The sequence below is a fragment of the Eucalyptus grandis genome, chromosome 2, assembly GCF_016545825.1.
Source record: "Eucalyptus grandis isolate ANBG69807.140 chromosome 2, ASM1654582v1, whole genome shotgun sequence".
NCBI classification, from domain to species: Eukaryota; Viridiplantae; Streptophyta; class Magnoliopsida; order Myrtales; family Myrtaceae; genus Eucalyptus; species Eucalyptus grandis.
Window position 1 is genome coordinate 10,096,239 of NC_052613.1, and position 25,982 is coordinate 10,122,220.

Sequence of the window (25,982 nt, forward strand, 5' to 3'; positions counted from 1 at the left end):
TTTCTTTTTCCCTTTTTTTTCTTAAACATAAAAGCATTATGCCTTGCTAAATTAAAGAGGAGGGTCGACTTTGATTCTTTACTAGATTATGAACACATAAATTTGCTTCTGATTATTGATCTACACGATTATTATATAAAGTAGAAAGAGGTTACTAGAAGAGATCTCAACTGTTTTTTTCTTTCCACCAAAATTTCACAAAATATTTTTTCTTAAAAATAATCGATCTTTTTGCTTGACATAGATAATTAGTCGGGGATGGAATGGTAGCGATTAGTTTTAAGGATTTTTCTTTTTCAAATTAAATCTCATATGTTTTTCTAGAACCCACACATTCCTAAAATCAGCAAAGGAGCTTTCCGGAAGGTGAGAAATATAATCCTAAACCAATAATGTCGCACGATGGAATTGGGCGGGGGCGGCCGGGCGGGGCCCTTCCACATGAATAATTAAACACCTTTTTCACGATTGGGCTGAAGAGCAACGAGAAAAGAAGAGCTGAAGTAGCACGCAATGAAAGGCCTTCCGGCAAAGATGCCAATCGCCGATCATTACGTGAAAAATGTGGCGTTGCTGGAAAATGTTTTCCAAGAAAATGATAATATTTTTCGATGTTTAGCCAAAACTTGAAATCAAGCTACAAAAAAATTCTCTTCCGTTCGCTTAGGAAAATCTTTTCCTCCATGCACTCTATTCAATAATTTATTTTCTAGAAATTTTTTAGATCAAATTTAAAATTATTTTCTATTTTTTCCTTCCCTTTTCTTTCTTTTTCTTTCTTTCTTCCTTCTCCTTAGCTAGTTGCCGACCACAATGACAGTTGACAACTAACCATAGGTAAGCTCGAGCCTCGCCACAGGCCAACAAGGCCCTAGCTTGCTAGATTCTAGCGCGGTTCGACGAGCCGAGCTCGCTCAACGGTGGCTAGTTGGAGCCTTGCTGGCCTGTGGCCGGCGACCGGATGAGGAAGAAGAGTAAGAAAAATAAAGAAAATGAAAAAAAAAAAAAAAAAAGAAAAGGAAAAAGAAGAAGAAAAAAACAAGTAAATACTCGATTTTTTAAAAATATATAAAAAAAAAAAAAGAAAAATAAAAGTACTTGAAAAGTGGGAAGTATTTTTTTTTTTTTTTTTTCAGTTTTAGAAGACTCTTTTTTTCATTGATGGAGAATGTTTTCCTCAACCAATTCGTTTTCCTCAACCAGTTCATTTTCTGTTAAATGAACATTGGAAAATCCGAAAAATGTTTTCCTGGAAGTTATTTTTCTATGAAATGTGTGGATAACCTTCCTTCCTTTTTCTTGCATTTTTTGCAACTCCAAATTGCCGTGATCATTTGGATACATTGTTTCATATATACAGACATGTATTTATCCCCCTTTTCCCATTTTTTAATTCCATCATTCCATATTAAGTGAACTATAATTTCATTGTAATCCTTCAATTAAATTTATTGATACTTTTAGAGTAAGAATATATGTTGCTGAATGGAAATAATATTATGATTGAAATTGGAAGAACTTTCGTTTCGTTGATGGATTGTATTAGTTATTCATTTTTAAAATTCTACCTTAATTTGAAATGAAGTAGATTTATTTCGATATATTTTTTGTCTTAGCGACTTACACTTCAAATGATAATTCTATTAATAAGGTGTATTGTCTTTTAAATTTGATGCCTCGATTTAATTCTTAGTGAGCTCGAGCTATTATAATAGATATATCTTTTCGAATTTGTTTGAGAATTCATTGATGGAGTCGGAGGAACGAAAGGTGCTAGTCGCTCGCTTAATCGCTGGCTCCATAGATTTGATAAAAGAGGGTTGAGGTGAGGTGTGGGATTTGAATCCCCACCTTCTTAAGGAGGGTTGAGGTGGGGACGATTTAGTTTCGAATGTTGGTTTTGACTTTCACGCTCTACAAATAAATAGAGCAAAAGTCTGAGAGTGAGAGTTATGATAGAAGTAGATTATAACTAGAAATTTTTTTTTTTGATAAATCCGAGCGTCATAATCTAGCTGGGACCCGCGTTCCCTCGGCTGAAGAATGAACGGAATCAAATTCACTTTTCAACTTTGATTATTTTGGATTGATTAGTCATCATCAATTCATCCTCGCAAGGGCCGGATTGACATTTCATCCAATGCCAGTATACATTGGCCTAACCATGCCCGCGCATGCATCCGCTTCGCTTCAAGGCTTCTCGCAGATCGGATCGGTTTCGCAAGGTTCGGCTTCTTCGACTTTCTCCCCTGTTTCTGTCATATGCTTCTGAACCTATCCGACCCTTTGTTTCTGCTTCGCTCTTCGGATGAAATGGATTCCGGAAATGGTCCTTCATGCTTGCGTGGGGGTGTGTGCGGTAACGTTCTAACATGAAGCCGATGAAGACCAAAGTATCGATTTGAGCTTCGACTTTCTCCCCTGTTTCTATCATGCGCATCTGAATGTACTCGACCCTTTGTTTCTGCTTCAGCTTTTCGGATGAAATGGATGCTGGAAATGGTCCTTCTTGCTCGCGTTGGTGTGTGTGGGGGTAACGTTATAACTTGAAGCCGATGAATACCAAAATATCGATTTGAGCTTCTTCTTCGACTTTCTCCCCTGTTTTTCTGTCGTGTGCTTCTGAACCCATCCGACCCTTTGTTTCTGCTTCGGCTCTTCGGATGAAATGGATTCTGGAAATGGTCCTTCATGCTTGCGTGGGGGTGTGTGTGGTAACTTTCTAACATGAAGCCGATGAAGACCAAAGTATCGATTTGAGCTTCGACTTTCTCCCCTGTTTCTATCATGCGCATCTGAATGTACTCGACCCTTTGTTTCTGCTTCAGCTTTTCGGATGAAATGGATGCCCGAAATGGTCCTTCTTGCTCGCGTTGGTGTGTGGGGTAACGTTTTAACTTGAAGCCGATGAAGACCAAAATATTGATTTGAGCTTCTTCTTGGACTTTCTCCCCTGTTTGTCATGCGCTTGTGAATCTATTTGACATGGGCGTGTGTGAGTGCGTGTGTGGTAACGTTCTTACTTGAAGATGAAGCCAATGAACCCCAAAATATCCATTTCGGCTTCTCGACAGACCTTTTTCGGTTTCTAACTTCGCATGTGCTGTTGCTGTTGCTTTTTTCTTGTTCGGCGAGGCAAAGGGCTACTTCAGAAACAGACTTAAATGGTTTGGGCGTTGCAGACTACGAACTTGTACTCACTCTTGCTCTTCACCAACTCCATATCATCCCCAGAAAGAAGGGGGTTTTAACATTCTCTTGATATTTTGCACTGAAGCTTTGTCTACTTACGACTTTTCTAATCTAATCGCAACTTCTCCCCATTTCGACTTTTCGAGCTGAACTGCAATGTCTACCGATCCATAACTAAAATATGAGCAGCGAATATCCCTTTTCAGCACCGAAAGCTCTTGACCACCGGGTAAATAGTGCAGTTGTAGGGAAAATATCGTCTATCTTAGGTAACTTGCTGCTTTGTTTTGCTATCTGTGTGGTTTCTGGCTTTCAAGATCGCTTGTTTAAAGTATCTAGGTGCTGTTCATGTCCCATGCTTCGTGTGCTAACCCTTTCGTTTATCTGACTTTTCCATGGCTTCGAGTTTTCCTTCTTGCTTCCAAAGTAATCGATTCGGCTGTGCAGGCACACAAAAATGCCGGACATCGAGTCGGGATCTCCTGCTCCTCGATCCCATCCATTCAAGGCCGCAACAATGCATAAGCATGACTGGCTCATTCTTTTGCTTCTCTTGGTGATAGAAGCCATCTTGCTTATGATAGAATTGTTCCGCCGTCTTGTTATAGAAGACATGTTGACCGACATGAACTACCCTCCTCTTAAGACCAACAGTGTGCTCTTTTGGGCTGTCCCGGTGAGTGTTCTCGCTAGCTCTTGAAATATTCACTCCACAGGTGCTGCCATCTGCAACGTAATCTCCGTCCTCGTGGTCAATCTCTCTCTCTCTCTCTCTCTCAAGAAGACTAATCCCGACCCTTTGTCCTGGGCAGATTCTCGCCATAGTGCTTCCGTTCATCGTCTTTCTCATTTACTACTTCACCTGCGGCGACGTTCATGACTTCCGTCCTGCGATCTTGGGTGCTTCCTCCATGCTTCCCATCGACTTAGACGAACTCTGTTCGTCCTCAAATATTGTTCGAGAGAACCTTTAGCTGACGTATATGCAACCTGCAGGGGTTATATCTTCCGTGGCTTTGACTGCGATGATCACCGATGCTCTGAAAGATACTGTTGGACGACCGAGACCAGACTTGTTCTGCCGGAGTTTCCCTCATGGAATAGGGGTAAGTTCCGATCCTCATGCTGCAGGCATTTGGTTTTCGCTTAACACCCCCTCCCTTCCCCAGGCGTAAGCATAAGAATTCTCTTGCGTTATTCAATTCCTTAAAACTTCCCATGGTCATTCGCATGCCAGGTTTTTGATCCTATGATGAAGGATGTCATCTGTCATGGAGATAAGGCTGTGATAAAGGAAGGCTACAAAAGCTTCCCCAGTGGGCATACCTCTTGGGAGTATACGTGAAACGACTGGTTTTTTTATCATGCTCGTGTGAAAACATAAGAATGGTTTGATTCGATTCTCGTAATGTGGCTTTCTGCAATCCTGAATTCTCCTCGAAAGGCCTTTTGAACTGGACCACCTGAATAGGAAAAACAGCCAGCACTTTCTAATGTCACACTAGACTTCGCCCTCTTTGCAGGGTCACCAATTTTCTTAGTTTTACTCAATGCGAGACTTCTAAACAATTCTTGCCCAGATGCCAAAGATCATGATACTGGAATTAGAAAAAAAAACGGAGCAATCTTGATATATCTGCAGGTTTTTTTGGTTGGAACGTCGATTGGTTTACAAATTTGACTCGAATTCACACACATCAGGTATGGTTCGTAACCTTTCAGAAAGATGTCGGTCAGCATGATGCAGTAAATGTTGAGAATAGCTAAACTGCAATAATTAAAATCTCTCAACAATTCTCAAAGTAATTGCGAAATCAGATAGAAATCAGACAGTAACCTGAGACAATCAGCTTTCGCAGTCGACTTTTCTTTTTATTCTTCTGTTTCTATGGTATGACCGTGGAGAAGGCTCATTGATTGTCCACATCCAGGGTCCTTCGCAGGTCTCAGTTAAGCAAGGTGCTTTGGCTTTTTTCAAGAAAATGATAATATTTTCCGATGGTCGGCCGAAACTTGAAAATGAACTAGAAAATATTTTCCACCATTCGCTAAGGAAAATCATTTCCTCCATGCACTCCTTTTGATAATTTTTTTAAATCAAATTTTAAATTATTTTTTCTTTTCTTTGTTTTTCTTTTTTTTTCTTCTTTTCCCATGGCCGGTTGCTAGCCACTATGATGGCCAATAACCCGCCAAAGGTGACCTTTGAGTCTATGGCTTGTGGTTGGCGAACGCCAAGGAAGGAGAACAAGAAAAATAAAGAAAATGAAAAAAGAAAAAAAAAAAAAAGAAAATGAGAAAGAAAAATAATATAAAACTCGATTTTTCAAAAAATATATAAAAATAAAAACGGAAAGAAAAAATAAAAGTAAAAGGAAGAGGTGTTTTGTGAAAAAAAAAAAAAAGGAAAAAAAAAGAAGTGAGGTGAAAGAAGATCTGGCAAGACGAACGTAGTTCATTTGACCTGGGTAACTTCTGAAAGCAAAGCAATTTCTTTTCGTTGTCTTTATTGTTAATGTCATTGTCATCCCTCCGATCCTCGCAGCTTCTCAGGGGTCTGCAGGACGTTTCATGCTTCAGTTTTCATCATGGCGCTTTCGCCGTATAAGCTTATATAAGCGACCCCTGCACGTTGCATTTAGGAAGTAATACTCTTGGCTCCGCTTCGCTTCAAGGCATCTCGCAGATTGATTCGGTTTCGCAAGGTTCGGCTTCTTCCACTATCTCCCTCTCCCTCCCTCTCGCTCTGTCTGTGTCATGCGCTTCTGAATCTATTCAACCTTTCGTTTCTGCTTCGGCTCTTCGGATGAAATGGATTCTGGAAATGATCCTTCTTGCTTGCATGGGTGTGTGCGCGTCTGGTAACGTTCTAACTTGAAGATGAAGCCGATGAACCCAAAAATATCGATTTCAGCTTTCCGACAGACTTTTTTTGGTTTCTAACTTTGCATGTGTTGTTGCTGTTGCTTTTTTTCGTTCGACGAGGCAAAGGGCTACTTCGGAAACAGACTTAAATGGTTTGGGCCTTCCCGACTACAAACTTGTAGTCACTCTTGCTCTTCACCAACTCCATATCATCCCCAGAAAGACGGGGGTAAACGGTACAGTTGTAGGGAAAATATCGTCTGTCCTAGCTAACTTGCTGCTCTGTTTAGCTATCTGTGTGGTTCCTGGCTTTCAAGATCGCTTGTTTAAAGTATCTAGGTGCTTTTCATGTCCCACGCCTCGCGTGCGAACCCTTTCGTTTATCCGACTTTTCCGTGGCTTCTACATTTCCTTCTCCTTCCAAAATGATGGATTCGGCTGTGCAGGCACGCAAAAATGCCAGACATCGAGTTGGGATCTCACATTCCTCGATCCCTTCGATTCAAGGTGGCAACGGCACATAAGCATGACTGGTTGATTCTTTTGCTTCTTTTGGTGATAGAAGCCATCTTGCTTATGAAAGAACCGTTTCGCCGTCTTGTTGGAGAAGACATGATGACCGACATGAAATACCAACACTACGCTCTTTTGGGCTGTCCCGGTGAGTGTTCTCGCTAACTCTCGAAATATTCACTCCACAGGTGCTGCCATCTGCTATGTAATCTCCGTCCTCATCGCCAATCTCTCTCTCTCTCTCTCTCTCTCTCTCTCTCTCTCTCTCTCGAAAGAAGACTAATCCCGACACTTGTCCTGGGCAGATTCTCGCCACAGTTCTTCTGTTCATCGTCTCTCATTTACTACTTCACCCGCGATGACGTTCATGACGTCCGTCCAGCGATCTTGGGTGCTTCCTCTATCGTTCCCATCGATTTAGACGAACTCTGTTCGCCCTGAAATATTGTTCGAGAGTATCTTTAGCCAACGTCGAGAATGTATGCAAATTGCAGGGGTTATATCTTCTGTGGTGTCGACTGCGATGATTACCGATGCTCTGAAAGATACTGTCGGACGACTGAGACCAGACTTGCTCTGGCTGAGTTTCCCTGACGGGATAGGGGTGAGTTCCGATCTTCATGCTGCAGGCATTTGGTTTTCGCTTAACACCCTCTGCCTTCCCCTGAGATCAAATTTCTTCGAATAAACCGCTACTCGTACAGGCATAAGCAAAAGAAATCTCTTGCGTTATTCAATTCCTTAACTTCCGATGGTCATTCGCATGCCAGGTCTGTGATCCTATAATGAAGGATGTCATCTGTCATGGAGATAAGGCTGTGATAAAGGAAAGCTACAAAAGCTTTCCCAGTGGGCATACCTCTTGTGAGTATACGTTAAATGACTAGCATTTTTATCGTGCTCGTGTGAGAAGATATAAAAGGGTTGATTCAATTCTTGTAATGCGGCTTTCTTCAACCAGTTGATGTCTATCTTGCTTCAGAGTTCTCCTCGATAGGAAAACCTGGATAGGAAAAACAGGCAGTACTTTCTAACGTCACGCTCGACTTCGCCCTCTTCGCTGGGTCACCAGTTTTCTTAATTTTACTCGATGCGAGACTTCTAAACAATTCTTGCCCAGATGCTAGAGATCAAGATACTGGAATTATAAAAAACGGGGCAATCTTGATACATCTGCAGGTTTTTTTTTTTGCTGGAACGCCAGACTGGCGTGCAAATTTGACTCCGGAATTCACACAAGCTCAGTATGGTTCGTAACCTTTCAGAAAGATGTTGGTCAACGTGATGCAGCCAATGTTGAGAATAGCTTAACTGCAATTAAAATCTCTCGACAATTCTCAAACTAATGGCGAAATCAGACAGTAACCTGAGACAATCGGTTTTCATAGTCGACTTTTCTTTTTATTCTTTTGTTTCTATGGTATAACCGTGCAGAAGGCTCATTGATTGTCCACATCCAGGGTCCTTCGCAGGTCTCAGTTACCTTTCATGGTATCTAGCAGGGAAAATTAGAGCATTTGACCGTTGGAGCCACATTGCAAAACTCTGCATCATACATTTCCCTTTGCTTCTTGTGGCCTTTGTCGCTATTTCCCGTGTCGATGACTATTGGCGCCATTGTCAGGATGTATTTGCCGGCGCTCTTTTAGGTTAGTAGCAGAAGTGGCATGAATGATCAAAAAGAAAAGGTCACGCGAATTAGTCTTTACAGATGAAATACATAACTTTCATCCACAACCTTTCCAATTTTTCTTATTGCAGGTTCGGTCGTTGCTGCGTTCTGTTACTTGCAGTTCTTCCCTTATCCAAATGATATGAATGGTATGTCTGCATGCTTTGCAGCTAGCTCAAACAATAAAGCTCCGAAAATAGCAACTTCTTTCTTTTTAAGTCATGTCCTTCATGGGTTATATCCTACTTCAGCTGTATGTTCATATCATTGTTCATCATCAGTATGTCATAAGAAACTTCTCGTGATTTAAAATGATTGGAGGACACAGCAGAGTCTAGTTCGCATGTTTCAGTTCATTGTCCCGTACGCCACTCATCGACAGTTGTAAAATGTTCATGCAGGTTGGGCGCCTCGTGCATTTTTTCATACGATGGAAGAGAGAAATGGGGTTCATTCTTCAGCTCAAAGGGTTAACTCTTCTCATCCGCAACAACCACAAGTCTGAAGCTTCATTCACGGGATGAAATAATGGCATGGAAAGTTCGGAATCAATGGATATGCTATTGTCCCCATGACTGCTTGCATGATTTTCCTGTCCAAAACTTATTTATATGACAAGCCTAATGTCAAGACTTGACTTAAACCGAGTGATCGATCAGATGCATCGGTTAAGAGTTTATCTGCGACACGGGCTGGTGTCTAAACTCGACTTAAACGGAGTGATCAAGCCGCAGCGACTGGGCTTATACAACTACTTGTAGAGAAAGCTCAATTGCAGGTTTCGGCACGAAACCATGCTTTTAGTAGCTGGACGTGCTTTGGTCGAATGTTTGTTGGAGGCAGCTATAAAGCACACCTTTGAATCATTTATACGATGTGTGTTGAGCTTGGTCCTTCCACTTAAGGCAAGTCTCTACCTATCACTCGTCATTACGGTTTTAGAACGGCGTCCTCTCCTTCCGGCTATCAAATATTGATGAATGCGGTGCGTCCAAACAAACTCTGTTCCTGAAGAGAGATTGTCTAAGTACGTTGTCAACATAGCCAATAATTCAACCTCCCCCAAAAAAAAAAAAACATAGCCAATCAATGCGGAAACGAATTCTACTAGAGATTAAGCGATACAACGAAAATTACAATTACACTCGAATTGCTTAAACACTCTCAGTGTTTCCCAAACCCTAATAATATCAAATAACTCATGCAGTATTTAGTCCTACAATTTTTTGATAAATAATTTTTTCATTTTATGATGGAATTACACGCAAATCTTAAACTCATAAAATTTATTTGGCTCGAACAATATTTCTTATTGGATGTCATTCACGAATAAACTCACGAAATAGCCCCGAAAGGCACTCGCTTGAGAAACTGTGCTTCAATATTTCTTGACCAACGAAAGCAACCCGCGGCCACGAGCACATATCTAGATGTATATATGTCTCTGTCCTGGGAACCCGAATCAACTGCTTTCGCCAACTTCAAATAGGATTTTATTTTCCTTATTTTTTTTTTAATTTCTATTTAGCGCATATATAAGTCACGATCAATCCCAACATTTTCTTTTTCTGACTTGTATTTCACGGTTCAGACTCCAACGTGAGGACAGTGGTGACAAGGCAATAGACGCGATCGCGACTGCTTTGCAGCACCGAGAAACGGGATGAATTTTTTGGATCCCACGCGCCTTAGTTATCTTTGCTCTAGAAGTAGGGTTTTTTGCGCCCCTAGAACGGAGAGAGATTCTAAAAAGCATTTTATGGACTTCTTTTTTTTTTTTTTTTTTTTTTTGTATTTTTTCATTTTGCGTTTCTGAATTTTTTCTTTTTCGGTTGTGCAGGGGATCTCTGACTCCCCGACCCTCTCCAGCGTAGCGGTGCAAACGGAAAGGAAATGGCCTGCCACAATTTTCCCGGGCCAATTCGGTTTGGGCTAGACATGTGAGAATGGATTGTAAACCTATTTTTTAACCCATATGTGATGGGATGAGTTCAATAGATGGGTTTAAATATAAATATTTTTCTTTTTTTCTTTGTTTTTTTTTTTTTTTGCTTAAACAACAAAGCATTATGTCTTGCTAAATTAAAGAGTGGGGTTGGATTTTGATTTTTTACTAGATTATGATCACATAAATGTGCTTCTAGTTATTTATCTACACGATTATTATAGAAAGTAAAAAGAGTTTACTACTTTTAAGGAAGAGATCTCAATCGTTTTTTTTTCTTCCGCCAAAATTTGCAAAATATTTTTCTTAAAAATAATCGATCATTTTGCTTGACATAAATAATTAGTCGGGGATGGAACGGGAGTGATTAGTTTTAAGGATTTTTCTTTTTCAAATTAAATCTCATATGTTTTTCTAGAACCCACCGCTCCTAAAATCAGCAAAGGAGCTTTCCGGAAGATGAGATTAGCCAATATAATCCAAAAACAAGTATCTTGGACTATGGAATCGGGGAGGGGCTGCTGGATGGCGGGGCCCTTCCCTTTGACGTAAATAATACGATCCACCTCTTCGTGCTCGGGCTGAAAAGAAAAAACAAAGAACGGGCGGACGCCGTTACGAAACAAGAGCTGAAACAGCACTCAATGAATCGCTTTCCAGTAAAAATGCCAATCGCCGTTCGTTCTACATAAAATATGGCATTGTTGGAAAATATTTTTTAAGAAAATGATTGATGGGAGAACAGTAACAATTCGAACAATATCAAATCAATGCAGCGAAATAAAATAATCTCTCCTCTTGTGAACACAAGATGATTCTTTTACGTGGAAAACCTTCTCGATGTGAGGAGATAAAAAATCACGAGACTGGAGTCCACCCGAAATTCTTCACTATCAACAAAATTGTTCTTCTCTAGCAAATACTAGAGGTACATAGCAGCAAATATCTCAAGAACATAATTTTTGGCAATACACATGAATTTCACAAGAGATCAATGATAAATCTGACAAAAAACGTAAGTTTTGATCAATCCATGAAAAACCTGATGTTGGGAGCTTCAAACGAAAATCAAACCATTCAAATTCGATAAAATTGCGCTACGAACATGCTGACAAAATTCAGCTCAATCGGACCACGAATCGACCTCCAATGCCAACTTGATGTAAATCAGAAATTGCGCTAAATCTCAGATTTTTTGCTTTCTCTTTTTCTCTTATTTCTATTTCCTTTTGCAACTATCACTTTATATAAATAGTGAGAAACTATATTTCCTTATATAACTTATCATATGGGCTTAAGCTTTTTTTGGGCTTGCAACTCATTGGGCCTCCTCCACATAAGATTGAACCTAGCTAACAAATTTCCCCCTGACACCAATGTGGAGGGATTCACCATCCTTGCTATCAATTGGCAATGTTCAAGTTTTTCTCTTGGTAGAGTTTTCGTCATCATATCAGAGCCATTATGATCTTTATAAATTTTCTCAAGTTCCAACAACTTTTCATCTAGAACATCTCTTATACAATGATATCTAACATCAATATGTTTTGATCAAGAATGAAAAAATGAATTCTTATCAAGATAAATTGCGCTTTGATTATCACAAAATAGCACATACCTCTTTTGCTTGAACCTAAGTTCTTCTAAGAACTTTTTCATCCATAGCATCTCTTTACTAGCTTCAGCGGCTGCAATAAATTCAGCTTCGGTTGTAGAAAGTGTAACACACTTCTGCAATCTTAACTTCCATAACACAACTCCACCCATAAAAGAAATCAAATAACCTAAAGTAGATTTACGAGTATCAATATCTCCTGCCAAGTCGGAATCTGTGCATCCAACTAACTTAAGTTTCCCGGTCCCGAAATTGAGTTTCAAATTTGAAGTTCCCCGAAGATACCTCATAATCCACTTCACTGCATTCCAGTGCTCTCTGCATGGATTTGATAAATAGTGACTAACAACGCCAACTGAGTGCGCCAAGTCTGGGCATGTACATACCATCGCATACATTAAGCTTCCTACAGCTGAAGCATATGGAACACTTTCCCTATCTTTCTTCTCTTTATCAGTCATAGGACTTTGCTTCATATTTAACTTAAAGTAGGTAGCAAGAGGAGTACTAACCACTTTAGCCTCGTCCATGTAAAATTTCTGAAGGATCTTTTCGATATATTTCTCTTGCGACAAAAACAACTTCTTAGCATCCCTATCTTGGGTAATTCTAATGCCAAGAATCTACTTCGCTGAGCCCAAGTCTTTCATGGCAAAAGACTTGCTCAACTGTTTCTTCAATAACTCAATTCTTGAAACGTTCCTGCCAATAATCAGCATATCATCAACATAAAGTAAGAGAATAATAAAATCATCATCAGAAAATTGTTGGACAAACACACAGTTATCCGATGAAGTCTTCTTATAGCCCTATTTTGTCATAACTAACGCAAACTTTTTATACCATTGTCTTGGTGCTTGTTTTAGGCCATAGAGACTTTTCTTCAATTTACACACATAATCCTCTTTCCCTTTCATTTTGAAATCCTCAAGTTGTTCCATGTATATCTCCTCCTCCAAGTCACCTCGTAAGAATGCTGTTTTAACATCCATTTGCTCAATTTCCAAATCTAGGGTAGCTGCCAAGCCTAGTACCACACGAATAGAAGACATTTTCACTACCGGAGAAAATATATCATCAAAATCAATACCATTTCTTTGACCGAATCCCTTAACAACCAATCTAGCTTTGTACCGTGGTTGTGAAGTATCTTGCTTCAACCTATATACCCACTTGTTCTTCAAAACTCTTTTACCTTTAGGTAACTTCACCAACTTAAAAGTATTATTATTATAAAGTGACTGCATCTTATCTCGTATAGCATCGAACCAATTGTTTTTGTACTCATTTTCTATTACTTCTGCATAGCACTTTGGTTCACCTGCATCAATCAATAATACATACTTATTTTCAGAATACCTGGTGGAAGGTCGTCGATCTTTAACAGATTCCGGATTGGAACATGCAGTGGAACATCTAATTGAGCCTCTGGTTTAGGAATAGTACTATCTATTTCAACATGTTCAGGAACATGTGCGTTATTTGGAACATTGACTTCATGCCGCTCTTCATCAACCTGTGTAGGAATATTTGTAAGAGGAACTGGATCCAAATCAACCAGATTATCACTAACCTGTGGTGCTGAAATCATCTCTGCTTTCTCAATATCATCTATTGTTTGATCTTCCATAAACACGTCTTTGCTTCTTACAATTTTCTTTTCAACAATCATAAAATTTGTAGCCAAGCATATCCTGTCCATAACTGATAAATATGCACTGTCGTGTTTTCACATCAAGTTTAGACCTCTCATCTTTGGGAACATGCACAAATGTTTTGCACCCAAAGACACACAAATAATCATAAGAAACATCTTTGCCTGTCCAAATTCTATTAGGAACATCAAACTTTAAAGGAATGCATGGAGTAAGATTTAATACATGCACAACTGTACTTAAAGCCTCACCTCAAAAGGATCCAGGTAGCTTTGATTATGAAAGTAAGCATCTTACCCTTTCAATTAGTGTTCTATTCATTCTCTCATCTAAGCCATTTAACTGAGGCGTCTTAGGAGGTGTCTCTTGATGTCAAATACCTTGTTGTCTACAATATTCATCAAAAGGTCCAATATATTCTCCCCTGTTATCAGTTCTGATGCATTTCAATTTCTTTCCAGTCCATCTCTGAACTGAAGCCTGAAATTGCTTAAAAGCATATAACACTTGATCTTTAGTTTTCAAGGTATGAATCCAAATTTTCCTTGAAAAATCATCTATGAAGGTAACAAAATAAAGAGAGCTACCAAGTGATTTTGTTTTCATAGGACCGCAAACATCAAAATGCACTAAATCCAAAAGATACTTGACTTTCTTGAAGGAGGGGAGCTTTTAAATGCAACTTTGTTATGTTTTCCTGCTAAACAGTGAGCACACTTCTTTAGCGCTGAACTTTTCAATCTTGAAAGGAGCTTCTTTTTAGCCAATATTGACAAACTCTTCTCACTGATGTGACTGAACCTCTTATGCCATAATTCAGCTGCATCTTAGCTATCTACTACATTAATTTTGTCTGTGGATAACTTTGCTTGCATAATGTACAACGAAGAATATTTTTTACCTTTAGCCACAACAAGAGAACCTTTGGTGAGCTTTCATTAACTATTACTGAAAGTGTTGCAACACCCCTCATCATCCAACTTGCCTGTAGAAATCAAATTCAAGTGGATATCAAGTATATGTTTAACATTATTCAATACTAACCTTATGCCATTGCTAGTTTTTAGGCACAGATCACCAATGCCTACAGCTTGAGCTAGTCCATTGTTTCCTATCTTCAGAAATCCGAAATCACCTGACCTGTATAATGTAAAGAAATCCCTACGAGACGTAGCATGAACGGATGCACCACTATCAATTATCCAACTTGTCTCATGAGATACAAAATTTACCACATCACCATAAAAAATAGTGAGAAAGTCTTCTTTAAGTGCAGCGACGCGATTGTCATCATTGTCATGATCACTTTTCTTCTCTTTACCTTTCTCCTTTTGTTTCTCAATTTTTAACTGGCGACAAAACCTTTGAATATGTCCCTTCTGATGATAATAATGGCACTCAACATTAGCAAATTTATTATACTTACCTCTGCTTTTGTCTCGACTTTTATCTCTATTTTTCGGACCTTGAGACTCACTTCTTCCCCTTTTCTCGACAACCAAGGCATCAGAATGTGAAGAGGGCGATCCTTGTGTCTTCCTTCTCATCTCTTCATTCAAAATACTACTTTTGGCCAAATCCATGGTAATCGTACCATTTAGGGCAGAATTAGACAAAGATGTTCGAAACATCTCCCAGGAATCCGGCAAAGTACCAAGCAACCATAGTGCTTGTATCTCATCATCAAACTTGATTCCCATCGTAACCAACTGATTTATAATTCCTTGAAAATAATTTAAATGATCAGTCAAATGAGTACCATCTTGATATCTCAGAGCCATTATCCGTTTTATAAAAAATAACTTATTATTCCCAGTCTTTTGAGCATATAACTGTTCGAGCTTATCCCATAAACTGCATGCATGTGTTTTCTCAATAATATGATTCAAAACATTATCATCCATCCACTGCCTAATATAACCATACACTTGATGATGAAATATAGACAATTCAGTATCAGTTTTATTCTCTGGTTTCTTCTTGGCAAATATGGGCAAATAAAAATCTTTTACATATAAAAGGTCTTCCATCTTCCCTTTTCAAATATGATAATTTGAACCATTCAGTATAACCATTCTACTTGTATTCGTTTCCATTGTTTAACACAAGACAGAAAAATCAAGCAATAACCAGATGCTTTGATACCACTCTAATGGGAGAACAGTAACAATTCGAACAATATCGAATCAATGCAGTGGAATAAAATAATATCTTCTCTTGTGTAAACCTAATAGGAATCAATATAGTAGAGTAAAATAAATACCAATAACGCGAATACAAGACAATTTTTTTTTTTTTACGTGGAAAACCTCCTCGATGTGAGGAGATAAAAAACCACGAGATCGGAGTCCACCTGAAATTAATCACTATCAACAAAATTGTTATTCTCTAGCAAATACTAGAGGTACATAACATCAAAGACTTCAAGAACATAATTCTTGGCAATACACATGAATTTCAGAAGAAATCAATGATAAATCTGACCAAAAATGCAGGTTTGGATCAATTGATGAAAACTTGATGTATGGAGCTTCAAACGAAAATCAAACCGTTCAGATTTGATAAAATTGCGCCACGAACATGCTAACAAAATTTCAACTCAATCGGACCACGAATCAACCTCCGATGTCAGCTTGATGTAAATCAAATATTGCCCAAAATTCCAGATTTACTGCTTTCTCTTTTTCTCTTGTTTCTATTTCCTTTTGTGACTATCACTTTATATAGATAGTGAGAAACCATATTTCCTCATATAACTTATCATATGGGCTCAAGCCCTTTTTGTGCTTGCAACTCATTGGGCCTCCTCCACATAGGAGTGAACCCAGTTAACAATGATAATATTTTGCTGGTGTTCAACTGAAACTTGAAAACGAGCTACAAAATATTTTCTATTGTTTGTTAAGGAAAATATTTTCCTCCATTCACTCTATTCAATAATTTCTTTTCTATTATTTTATTTTATTTAAATCAAATTTGAAATTTTCCTTTTCTTTCGGTTTCTTTCTTTTTCTTATTCTTCTTCTTCCTTAGCCAATTGTCGACCACGACCTATGATCGGTCATAGGTGAGCTCTGTTGGAGAAATCTTTCTGGAATATTTTGAAACTGACAAAACGTTTCTATTAGTCTAATCTGAAGCTTTGCAGACTCTACTATTAAAGTCTGAAGACCTCCAGACTACCAGACTCAAGACTCAAAGTCTATTCTCATTGACAGTTTCTAATCCGTTGAAGAAAGGCTATTTAGATCTACTTCATTAAGGATTTGGCCTTATCGACTGGAGAAGACCTCTTGGCTGGATATGACATAACGGATTTCTTTATTCATATCAAGAATGATTAAAGATCCGATGATTGGCGAAGTATTCTTGGAAGGTTCTACTTATGGAAACCAAGATCCTGATTGTATGGGCGAGCAGGATTGATGGGCTAACGACATGTTCCTTTAATATCTCTAACAATCTTCCTAATTGATTCTATCCAACGGGAGGATTGGAAGAATTCCTTTGGTAAGTGCCAACGGGTATGATGGCACAAAGGAGTATAAAAGGAAGACGTTCCAGGTGTTTGAGGTGTGTATGATAGAAGAATTCTAAAGTCTGAAGCTCTTTGATTCTTAGTCAATTCATTTGCTGAGCGAAATCTTGTGCGTAAAAGAGAGTCTATACTTTGAGATATCCTGAGGAAGTGTGATAGAATATCTACACTATGGAATCAAGGGAAAGCGGTGCTGTAACATCTCTTTTGTTCATAGTGAAATCCAGCCAGTAGGCTGTCAGTGCAAAAGAGTGGACGTAGGCTTGAAATAAGCCAAACCACTATAAACCTAGTGTTCAATTTTCTCTTCCCTACTCTCTACTTTACTTTGTTCTTAGTTCGTTTTGTTAACTAAAGGATAGCTTCCTTTCTATTGTTTGCCTAGTATTGCTTTCATATCTCGAGAAATTATTTAAACACCTATTCACCCCCTAGGTGCTATTACTAGCTATATCAATTGGTATCAGAGCTTGTGTACTCACTCTGTTTGAAGTGTTTTACTTCAGAGTTAAAGATCCATGGCTAGTATGCTAGCTCCAAGGCTAGTGGAAGGGCAGAGCAATACCAGACCACCTTACTTTGATAGAAATGATTACAATATCTGGAAAAACAAGATGAAAGTGTTTCTACGATCAAATGATCCTCTGGAATGGGACGTTGTAGAAAAAGGAATCACTTTTAAAGCTGCATTTGTCACAGAAAGAGGAAAAGAAACTGTGGAGTCAAGTGAAATGACTCAGGAAGAGATAATCAAGAGACAAGCTCTTGATGCAAAAGCAATTTATTCTTTATATTGTGCTTTATCACCTACTTAATATAATAGAATATCTTCTTGTGATACAGCAAAAAAAGTCTAAGATAAATTACATATCACCTATGAAGGAACTGATCGAGTGAAAGAGACCAGAATCAATATTCTCCTCGGTCAATATGAAGCCTTCAAAATGAAATAAGGAGAATCTATAACTGACATGTTTAGTCGTTTTACATAAATCGTGAATGGTCTTCAAATTCAAGGTAAACCAATTTATGATCTCATGAAGGTAAACAAGTTACTGCGTGGACTCTCCAAGGATTAGAATCACATAAAGACCTCAATAAGAGAGACACAAAGAATCATGCCACTGTCTGTCGATGAGTTGGTTGGAACTCTTCAATCTTATGAAGTGGAACGAATCAATGAAGACGAAGATCCTAAAGGTAAGAAATCAATTGCATTAAAATCCAATGATGATTCTAATGTCACAGATTCTGAAGACGATATGAACAATGAGGAGCTTGCTCTCATGATAAGAAGATTCAAAAAGCTAAACAGAAAAGGAAGAAGATTCAATCCAAAGAAACAGAATTTTCAAAAGCAACAGACCAAGTCTGTTGATGATGATGAATCAAACAAAGATGTAGTCTGCTTTGAATATAAGAAAAAGGGACACATCAGACCTAACTGTCCTCTTCTGAAAAAGAAGAAAGGAAAAGCTGAAAAGTATCGAAAGGCTCTTAAAGAAGAAACCTGGAGTGATACAGAGTGTGAAGAAAGTGATGATGATTATGCCAACATATGTCTAATGGCACAATCAGATTCAAATTCAAACTCCGAGACAGACTCAGATTCAAATAGTGAATTTGAGGTAAGTAACTTTAAAATCCCTGTTAAAGTTTCCAAATACATTGATGAGCTGTGTTTTAGTCTTAAGACTTCCCTTAAAAGGATTTCCGAACTTAAAAGGGAAAACTCTGCACTAAAACAACAAGAAAATATTTTGAAAGAAAAGTTGAAACATTAAGACACGAATGTTTCTACTCTTAAAGAAAGCGAAGATAATCTATTGAAAGAAAATGCATTTTAAAAAAATGACTTATCAAATATTTCAAAAAGATTCTCAATAGAATCTGAGAAACTTGAAAAAATTCTTTCAGCATAAAGACCTTATTTCAACAAATCTGGTTTAGGAATGACAGCAGAAACCATTCCTTTAATTGATTTTCCTAAAGTAAAGGAAAGAATTAAGTAGAGACCTTCAAAGACATTTTACAAAAATCATTTTCAAAAAGTATTTGTAAAACCAAAGGGGTCGAAATGCTCTCGGATGTTCAAAATGCAATAGTGCGATCATTTTGAAAAAGAGTGTCCTATGGTTTGGAAACCTGTTAAGAAAGTATGGGCAAAAACCACATATCATACTAACACCAATGGACCCAAGAAAATATGGGTATCAAAAAAAGTTTAAGTCTTTTTAAATGCAGGTCACTATCAAGAAAAAGATAAATGGTATCTGGATAGTGGATGCTCAAGGCATATGACAGGAGACTCAAATTGCTTCATTAAGCTCGTTCAAGTAAATGGTGGAAAAGTCTCATTTGGAGGAAACAACAAAGGAAGAATTGTGGGATTTGGAACTGTAAAGATTGGAAAGCTCACAATAAGCAATGTTTCCCTAGTTGAAGGACTCAACTACAATCTGCTCAGTATTAGTCGGCTGTGTGATACTGGTTTCAAAATCAATTTTCAAGAAGGAATATGTTCAGGAACCAGTAAAGACTCTACTCAGTCATTCATGGGCCGAAGACATGGAAATATCTACCTCTTGGATGTGAAACCAGATGAATCGCAATGTCTAATCTCAATTCAAGATAAAGCAAACTTATGGCACATAAAGCTTGGGCATATCAATATGAAGCAGATAGCCAAAATTTCAGCAAAGAAGCTTGTTCGTGGTCTACCCAAATTATCATACCAAAAGTCTAATCTATGTACACCATGCATACTGGGAAAATATGTAAGAAATTCCTTTAAACCAATAAATCAAGTTTCCACTAATCGTGTACTGTAGCTTTTGCATATTGACCTTTTCGGACCTACCAGAACTCAAAGTATTGGAGGTAAGAAATATTGCCTAGTAATTGTGGATGATTACTCACGATTTACTTGGGTATATTTCCTGGCAAGTAAGTCTGAAACTTTCTCTTACTTTGAAAAGTTTGCAAAAAATGTTCAAAATGAAAAAGGGTATGTTATCTCAAGTATAAGACAATTCTGTGATGAATTTGAAAATCATGATTTTACAAAATTCTGTGATGAATTTGGTTTTCAGCATGTGTTCTCATCTCCATATACTCTAGAGCAAAATGGGGTTGTGGAAAGAAAGAATAGATCACTTCAAGAAATGGCTAGAACTCTTTTAATTGAAAGTAACGTCTCTTCACATTTTTGGGCTGAAGCAGTTTCAACAGCATGTTACATTATAAATAGAGTTTTTCTAAGGCCTATTATGGAAAAAAAAAACCCCTATGAGTTATTCAAAGGAAAGAAGCCTATTGTTTCATATTTTCATGTGTTTGGATGCAAATGCTTTATATTGAAAAATGCAAATGATAGAGTTGGTAAGTTTGAAGAAAAATCAAACGAAGGCATCTTCCTCAGATATTCTACCTCAAGCAAAGCCTACAGAGTCTATAACAAGAAGAGTCAATCTGTGGAGGAATCAATGAATGTCAAATTCCAGGATTCTATGCAAAATGAATCTGCTCAGACTCATCTTGAAAAATTTGAACCTGCTCCAGACTTTACAAAGTCTAAATCTCAAGAAGCAACTCAGACTCTGAAAGACCAGCAACAAATGGTTATTGAAGATTCAAATGAAGGTAAGTGATCATCAACCTGACAAATCAACCAGTAACTGGAAGCATAAGTCCAATCATCCCAAAGATCTCATTATTGGTGACATTAATAAAAGAATTCACACAAGATCCAAAAGGCGCGAAGAGTCTAGCGCTGTGGCCCTTATTTCTGAAATAGAACCAAAAAGCATAGAAGAAGCTCTATCTGATGAAAGCTGGATTGAAGCTATGCAAGAAGAACTCAGACAATTCAGTATTAATGATGTCTGGGAGTTAACTCCTAAACCAAAAGGGAAATCTATTATTGGAGCGAAATGGGTTTTCAGAAACAAGATGAACGAAAAAGGTAAAGTTGTAAGAAACAAAGCAAGACTCGTGGCCAAGGGATATACGCAAGAAGAATGGATAGACTATGATGAAACTTATGCACTAGTAGCAAGGTTAGAAGCAATTCAATTATTACTTGCTTTTGCTTGTTATAAGAATTTCAGGTTATTCCAAATGGACATCAAAAGTGTTTTTCTGAATGGATTTATCCATGAGGAAGTCTATGTGGAACAACCACCTGGGTTTGAAGGCCCAAAGAAGCCATACTCAGTATTCAGACTAAAAAAAGCCTTGTATGGATTGAAGCAAGCACCTCGAGCTTGGTATGAAAGGCTAAGTAAGTTTTTAATTCAAAATGGCTTTGAAAAAGGTAAAGTAGACACTACTCTGTTTATCAAAAGAGAAAGCAAAAGTTTTCTACTTGTTCAAATATATGTTGATGATATCATTTTTGGATCATCTAATGAAAGTTTGTGCAAGAAATTTTCTAAGTCTATGCAGGATGAATTTGAAATGAGCATGATGGGTGAACTAACCTTCTTTCTTGGAATTCAAGTGAAACATTTGAATGAATGGACTTTTATTCATCAAGAAAATTATGCTAAAGATCTTGTCAAAAAGTTTGGACTGGAAAATTGCAAAAAGATTGAAATACCAATGTCAAGTTCTTTGAAGATAGACAAAGATGAAAGAGGAAAGAAAGTTGACCAGAAGCTATACAAGAGTATCATTGGTTCACTTCTCTATCTTACTTATCGCTTCTAGACGACATTTTGTTTAGTGTTTGCATTTGTGCCGATTTCAAGCGACCCTAAAGAATCTCATCTAAGCGCTGCAAAGCGTATTATCAAATACATTGCTTCAACTTCAAGCATCGGCCTTTGGTATCCTAAAAAGGGAGACTTTACTCTTCTTGGATATTCAGACGCAGATCTAGTCGGTTGCAGAGTTGATAGAAAGAGCACCTCGGGTATCTGTCAGTTACTTGGAAGCAGGACAATGTCTTGGTTTTCAAGGAAGCAAAATACAATAGCTCTTTCTACAACAGAAGTAGAGTATGTAGCTCTTGGAAGTTGTTGTTCACAAATTCTGTGGATAAAACAACAGCTAAGAAACTTTGGAATTGAAGATTCATGCACGGAGATTAACTGTGACAACACCAGTGCAATCAATCTTACCAAAAATCCGATTCTTCACTTAAGAGTAAAGCATATAGAAATTCAATATCACTTGATTAGAGATCATGTTCAAAATGGAAAAGTTTCAATTCAGTTTGTTGACTCAAAGAACTAACTGGCGGATATATTTACAAAGCCTTTGGAGAAAAGTCATTTTGAAATCATCCGTTCCAGACTCAACATTTTGAAGCTTGAAGAAGTTAAAGTTTAGAGACTCTCAGTCTCAGACAATCATGGTTCTTGACTTCAAGCAAGGAATCTTTCAAAGACTGAGAAAGATGTCGTCTTCAAGAAAGTCTTCAAGAATCGCAAGCAGGGGACCACGGCGAATGAGTAAGGGGCCTACTCACTTTGATCTCACCGAGGAAGAGGAGTCACCAAGTCAGCAGCAGAGCCCACAACATTCTCAGCAGTGTCATTCTCCACCATCTAGTCCATAGGATGCTGGTCATCAATAAGAGGAAGAAATCATTGAAGACGCGGATCCTGTAAGAGTTCAAAAACCCTCTTTTATTTATAAGCTTTACCATGCTTTAAAGAGCATTGGTACTCCATTGAACTACATCGATGAGTTTCTTAAGGACAAGGGATATGGGAATGAGTACATCTTTTTGCAAAAAATGGAGAGTTTGGAAATTACTCCAAAGGGGTTGGCAGAAAAAACCCTTGCAAATATCCCAAGTGATCCGCGTGTTGGAGGATTTAATCCGATAGATGGAAATGATGATGACAGATTGTACAAAGAATTTTAACCAAGAATGGGTGTTGCGTCGAAAATTCGAGGAAAAAGAACAGAGTTGTTTAGATTGAAGGAACATAAGGATCTATACTCCAAATTGTTGAAGCGTGTGGTGATAAACCCTAGGAGTGTGGATTTTGATTTTTTTGATGCTGTAAATGTAAATTTTAGGGAAAAGTTCAGTTTTCTTCAGCTTAAACAGTTCTGTTTGGACACCACAGAAGCCTATGCTCAATTAACTGCATATTTCTATTCAAATCTTAGTTTCTTGGATGCGAATAGAATCTCTTTTAGTGTCCGAGATCAGGACTTTGTAGTGGATGTGGATATGTTGGCAGATGTGATTGGGGTTGAGAGAGGGAGATATCAACCCATCAATGTCTCTATAGCTCGTGCAACATTGGAACTTTTTAAAGACAGAATGACAGAGGGAAGGATTTCCTACTCAAGGATGCATGCGTTCAATATTCTGCTTCACAAAATTGTGATTAATTGCCTCAGATCGAAATCAACCTTCAAGACTGATGTTTCTAATTCAGAGGCAAAGCTGATGTACGCCATCAATGTTGGGAAAAATTTTTCTCTTCCTCACACTATTCTGTTTCACATGTATAGAGTAGTGGTGAAGGACAAGGGGCAACTTCCTTATCCAAGTCTTGTGTCAAAGATATTCAAACATTTGAATATTCAGCCTCCACAAATTCTCTACATTCAACCATGTGACAAGATGGTGGTAGGACTGAAAATGGTGTCCAAAATGCGTCTGAAAGAACTCGACAAGGAGTTGGAGAAATTTAAGGAGAAAACCCCTGTCAAATCTCATCAAGTCTCTTCAGCAGCGAAAAGAAAAGGGAAGGAGCCCATGGTTGCTCCATCCAAAAGGAGAAAAGTTCTCATTACTGATGAAGATGATGAGGATGACCTCACAATTTCTGCCATAGCATTAAAGAAGCCGAGTCGTTCTGTTCCAGAATCAATGGAATGACAGGAGAAAGAAGCAGAGGAGAGAGAAGAACAGGAGATAGAAGAAGAAGAAACATAAATAGAGAAGCAAGAAGCAGAGGAGAAGGAAGAAGAGGAGAGAGAAGCTAAAGAAAGAGAAGAAGAGAAGAAAAGGTTTGAAGATGAAGACAGAGAAAATCAATAGGAAGGAGAGCATGAGGAACTCTCTTATCCACCTAAAGCCATGGAAACAGGGGGAGATGGTGAAAACAGAGGAATGTCCTCATATCCTGTTTCAACCGTGAAGGAGTCGATCGCTCTCCAAAGAGATCTAGAAGACATTCATGCCTCTCAATTTCCTAAGGAGGGACATGGTGCTTCATCGCCAAATCTGCGTGATTATGCTGATATACCATCGTCTGCTTTTACCCCATCAGATCGTGCCAAAGCAGTACGCAGACTGATAATTCAGCAGATTTTCGCAAAATCATTGATGTTCTTTTGGAAATACGGGGTCAGATATATGCTTTGGAAAGCGAAGTTCACAACTTGAAGAATGCAGGACAAGCTTCTTCCGTTTCATTGTCTGATCAGATCCAAGCCCTTGCTCTTCAGATTCAAGCCAATGCTAAAGGTGAAGAGGTGGATCATCTAAAGGAAGAATTAAAAAAGTTGAAAGGCATCATCCAGTCCATGGGAGATTTCCAGCTTGTTCGCATTCCCAAGCAAACTTGACTCCATTATATTCCCATCTCAACCTTTTTTATGATGACAAAAAGGGGGAGAGATGCGAGATTTGAAATCTTTGAACTTAAACTTGTTGAATTTTTAGTTGTTTTGATGTGTGTGTGACTTGTGTGTCTGTGTCTGGATGAGGATCGACTGAACGTGGATTTGGATTTGGATTTGACTGCTATTTATATTAAGTACTATTGATATCTTATGAATGGCTAAGCTCTCATGAAAGACTAACCTATCTTCTGTGGTTGCAGATTCTAGTGTTATCATTAAGCTATTAATCTTTATGAGATATCCATATTTGCTTGAGTAATATTTTGCAGGTCAAAGTTATTCAAATCTGCAGGAAAGTTTTGTCATCATCAAAAAGGGGGAGATTGTTGGAGAAATCTTTCTGGAATATTTTGAAGCTGACAAAACGTTTCTATCAGTCTAATCTGAAGCTTTGCAGACTCTACTATTAAAGTCTGAAGACCTCCGGACTACTAGACTCAAGACTCAAAGTCTATTCTCATTGATAGTTTCTAATCCGTTGAAGAAAGGCTATCCAAATCTACTTCATTAAGGATTTGGCCTTATCGACTGGAGAAGATCTTTTGGCTGGATATGACATAACGGATTTTTTTATTCAGATCAAGAATGATTAAAGATCTGATGATTTGCGACGTATTCTTGGAAGGTTCTACTTATGGAAACCAAGATCCTGATTGTATGGGCGAGCATGATTGATAGGCTATCGACATGTTCCTTTAATAGCTCGAACAATCTTCCTAATTGATTCTGTCCAACAGGAGGATTGGAAGAATTCATTTGGTAAGTGCCAACGAGTATGATGGCACAAAGGAGTATAAAAGAAAGACGTTCCAAGGGTTCGAGGTGTGTATGATAGAAGAATTCCAAAGTCTGAAGCTCTTTGATTCTTAGTCAATTCATTTGCTGAGCGAAATTTTGTACGCAAAAGAGAGTCTATACTTTGAGATATCTTGAGGAAGTGTGATAAAATATCTACACTGTGGAATCAAGGGAAAGCAGTGTTGTAACATCTTTTTTGTTCATAGTGAAATCCAGCCCCGAGGTCGTCAGGGTGCGAAAGAGTGGACGTAGGCTTGAAATAAGCCGAACCACTATAAACATTATGTTCAATTTTCTCTTCCCTACTCTCTACTTTACTTTGTTCTTAGTTCGTTTTGTTAACTAAATGAGAGCTTCCTTTCTATTGTTTGCTTAATATTGCTTTCATATCTCGAGAAATTATTTAAACACCTATTCACCCCCCTCTAGGTGCTATTACTAGCTATATCAAGCTCGAGCCTCGCCATAGGCTGTTGGCGAGGCTCTAGCTTACTAGATTCCAATGAGGTCGAGCCTCGCTTGATCCGACGAAGCCGAGCTCGCTCAACGATAGCAAGCTAGATCCTCGCTATCTTATGGCCAGCAATCGGCTG

General features: G+C 38.2%; 1 protein-coding gene across 1 annotated transcript; it reads left to right on the forward strand.

The window, feature by feature from the left end:
• The first annotated feature begins 3,649 nt into the window (after positions 1–3,649).
• Positions 3,650–10,093, forward strand: LOC120290482 (lipid phosphate phosphatase 2-like). Its single transcript, XM_039306755.1, has 7 exons — positions 3,650–3,868; positions 4,005–4,092; positions 4,189–4,298; positions 7,341–7,434; positions 8,031–8,219; positions 8,332–8,391; positions 10,083–10,093. The coding sequence occupies exons 1-7, from the start codon at positions 3,650–3,652 to the stop codon at positions 10,091–10,093; spliced, it is 771 nt and encodes a 256-aa protein (XP_039162689.1).
• The last annotated feature ends 15,889 nt before the right edge of the window (positions 10,094–25,982 follow it).

Bases quoted from the DNA above. Each gene is read 5' to 3' on its own strand.
- LOC120290482 (XM_039306755.1), top strand. From the start codon at position 3,650: ATGCCGGACATCGAGTCGGGATCTCCTGCTCCTCGATCCCATCCATTC. The intron at 3,869-4,004 runs GTGAGTGTTCTC...TGTCCTGGGCAG, and splicing joins TGCTCTTTTGGGCTGTCCCG to ATTCTCGCCATAGTGCTTCC. The intron at 7,435-8,030 runs GTGAGTATACGT...GTCCACATCCAG, and splicing joins TCCCAGTGGGCATACCTCTT to GGTCCTTCGCAGGTCTCAGT.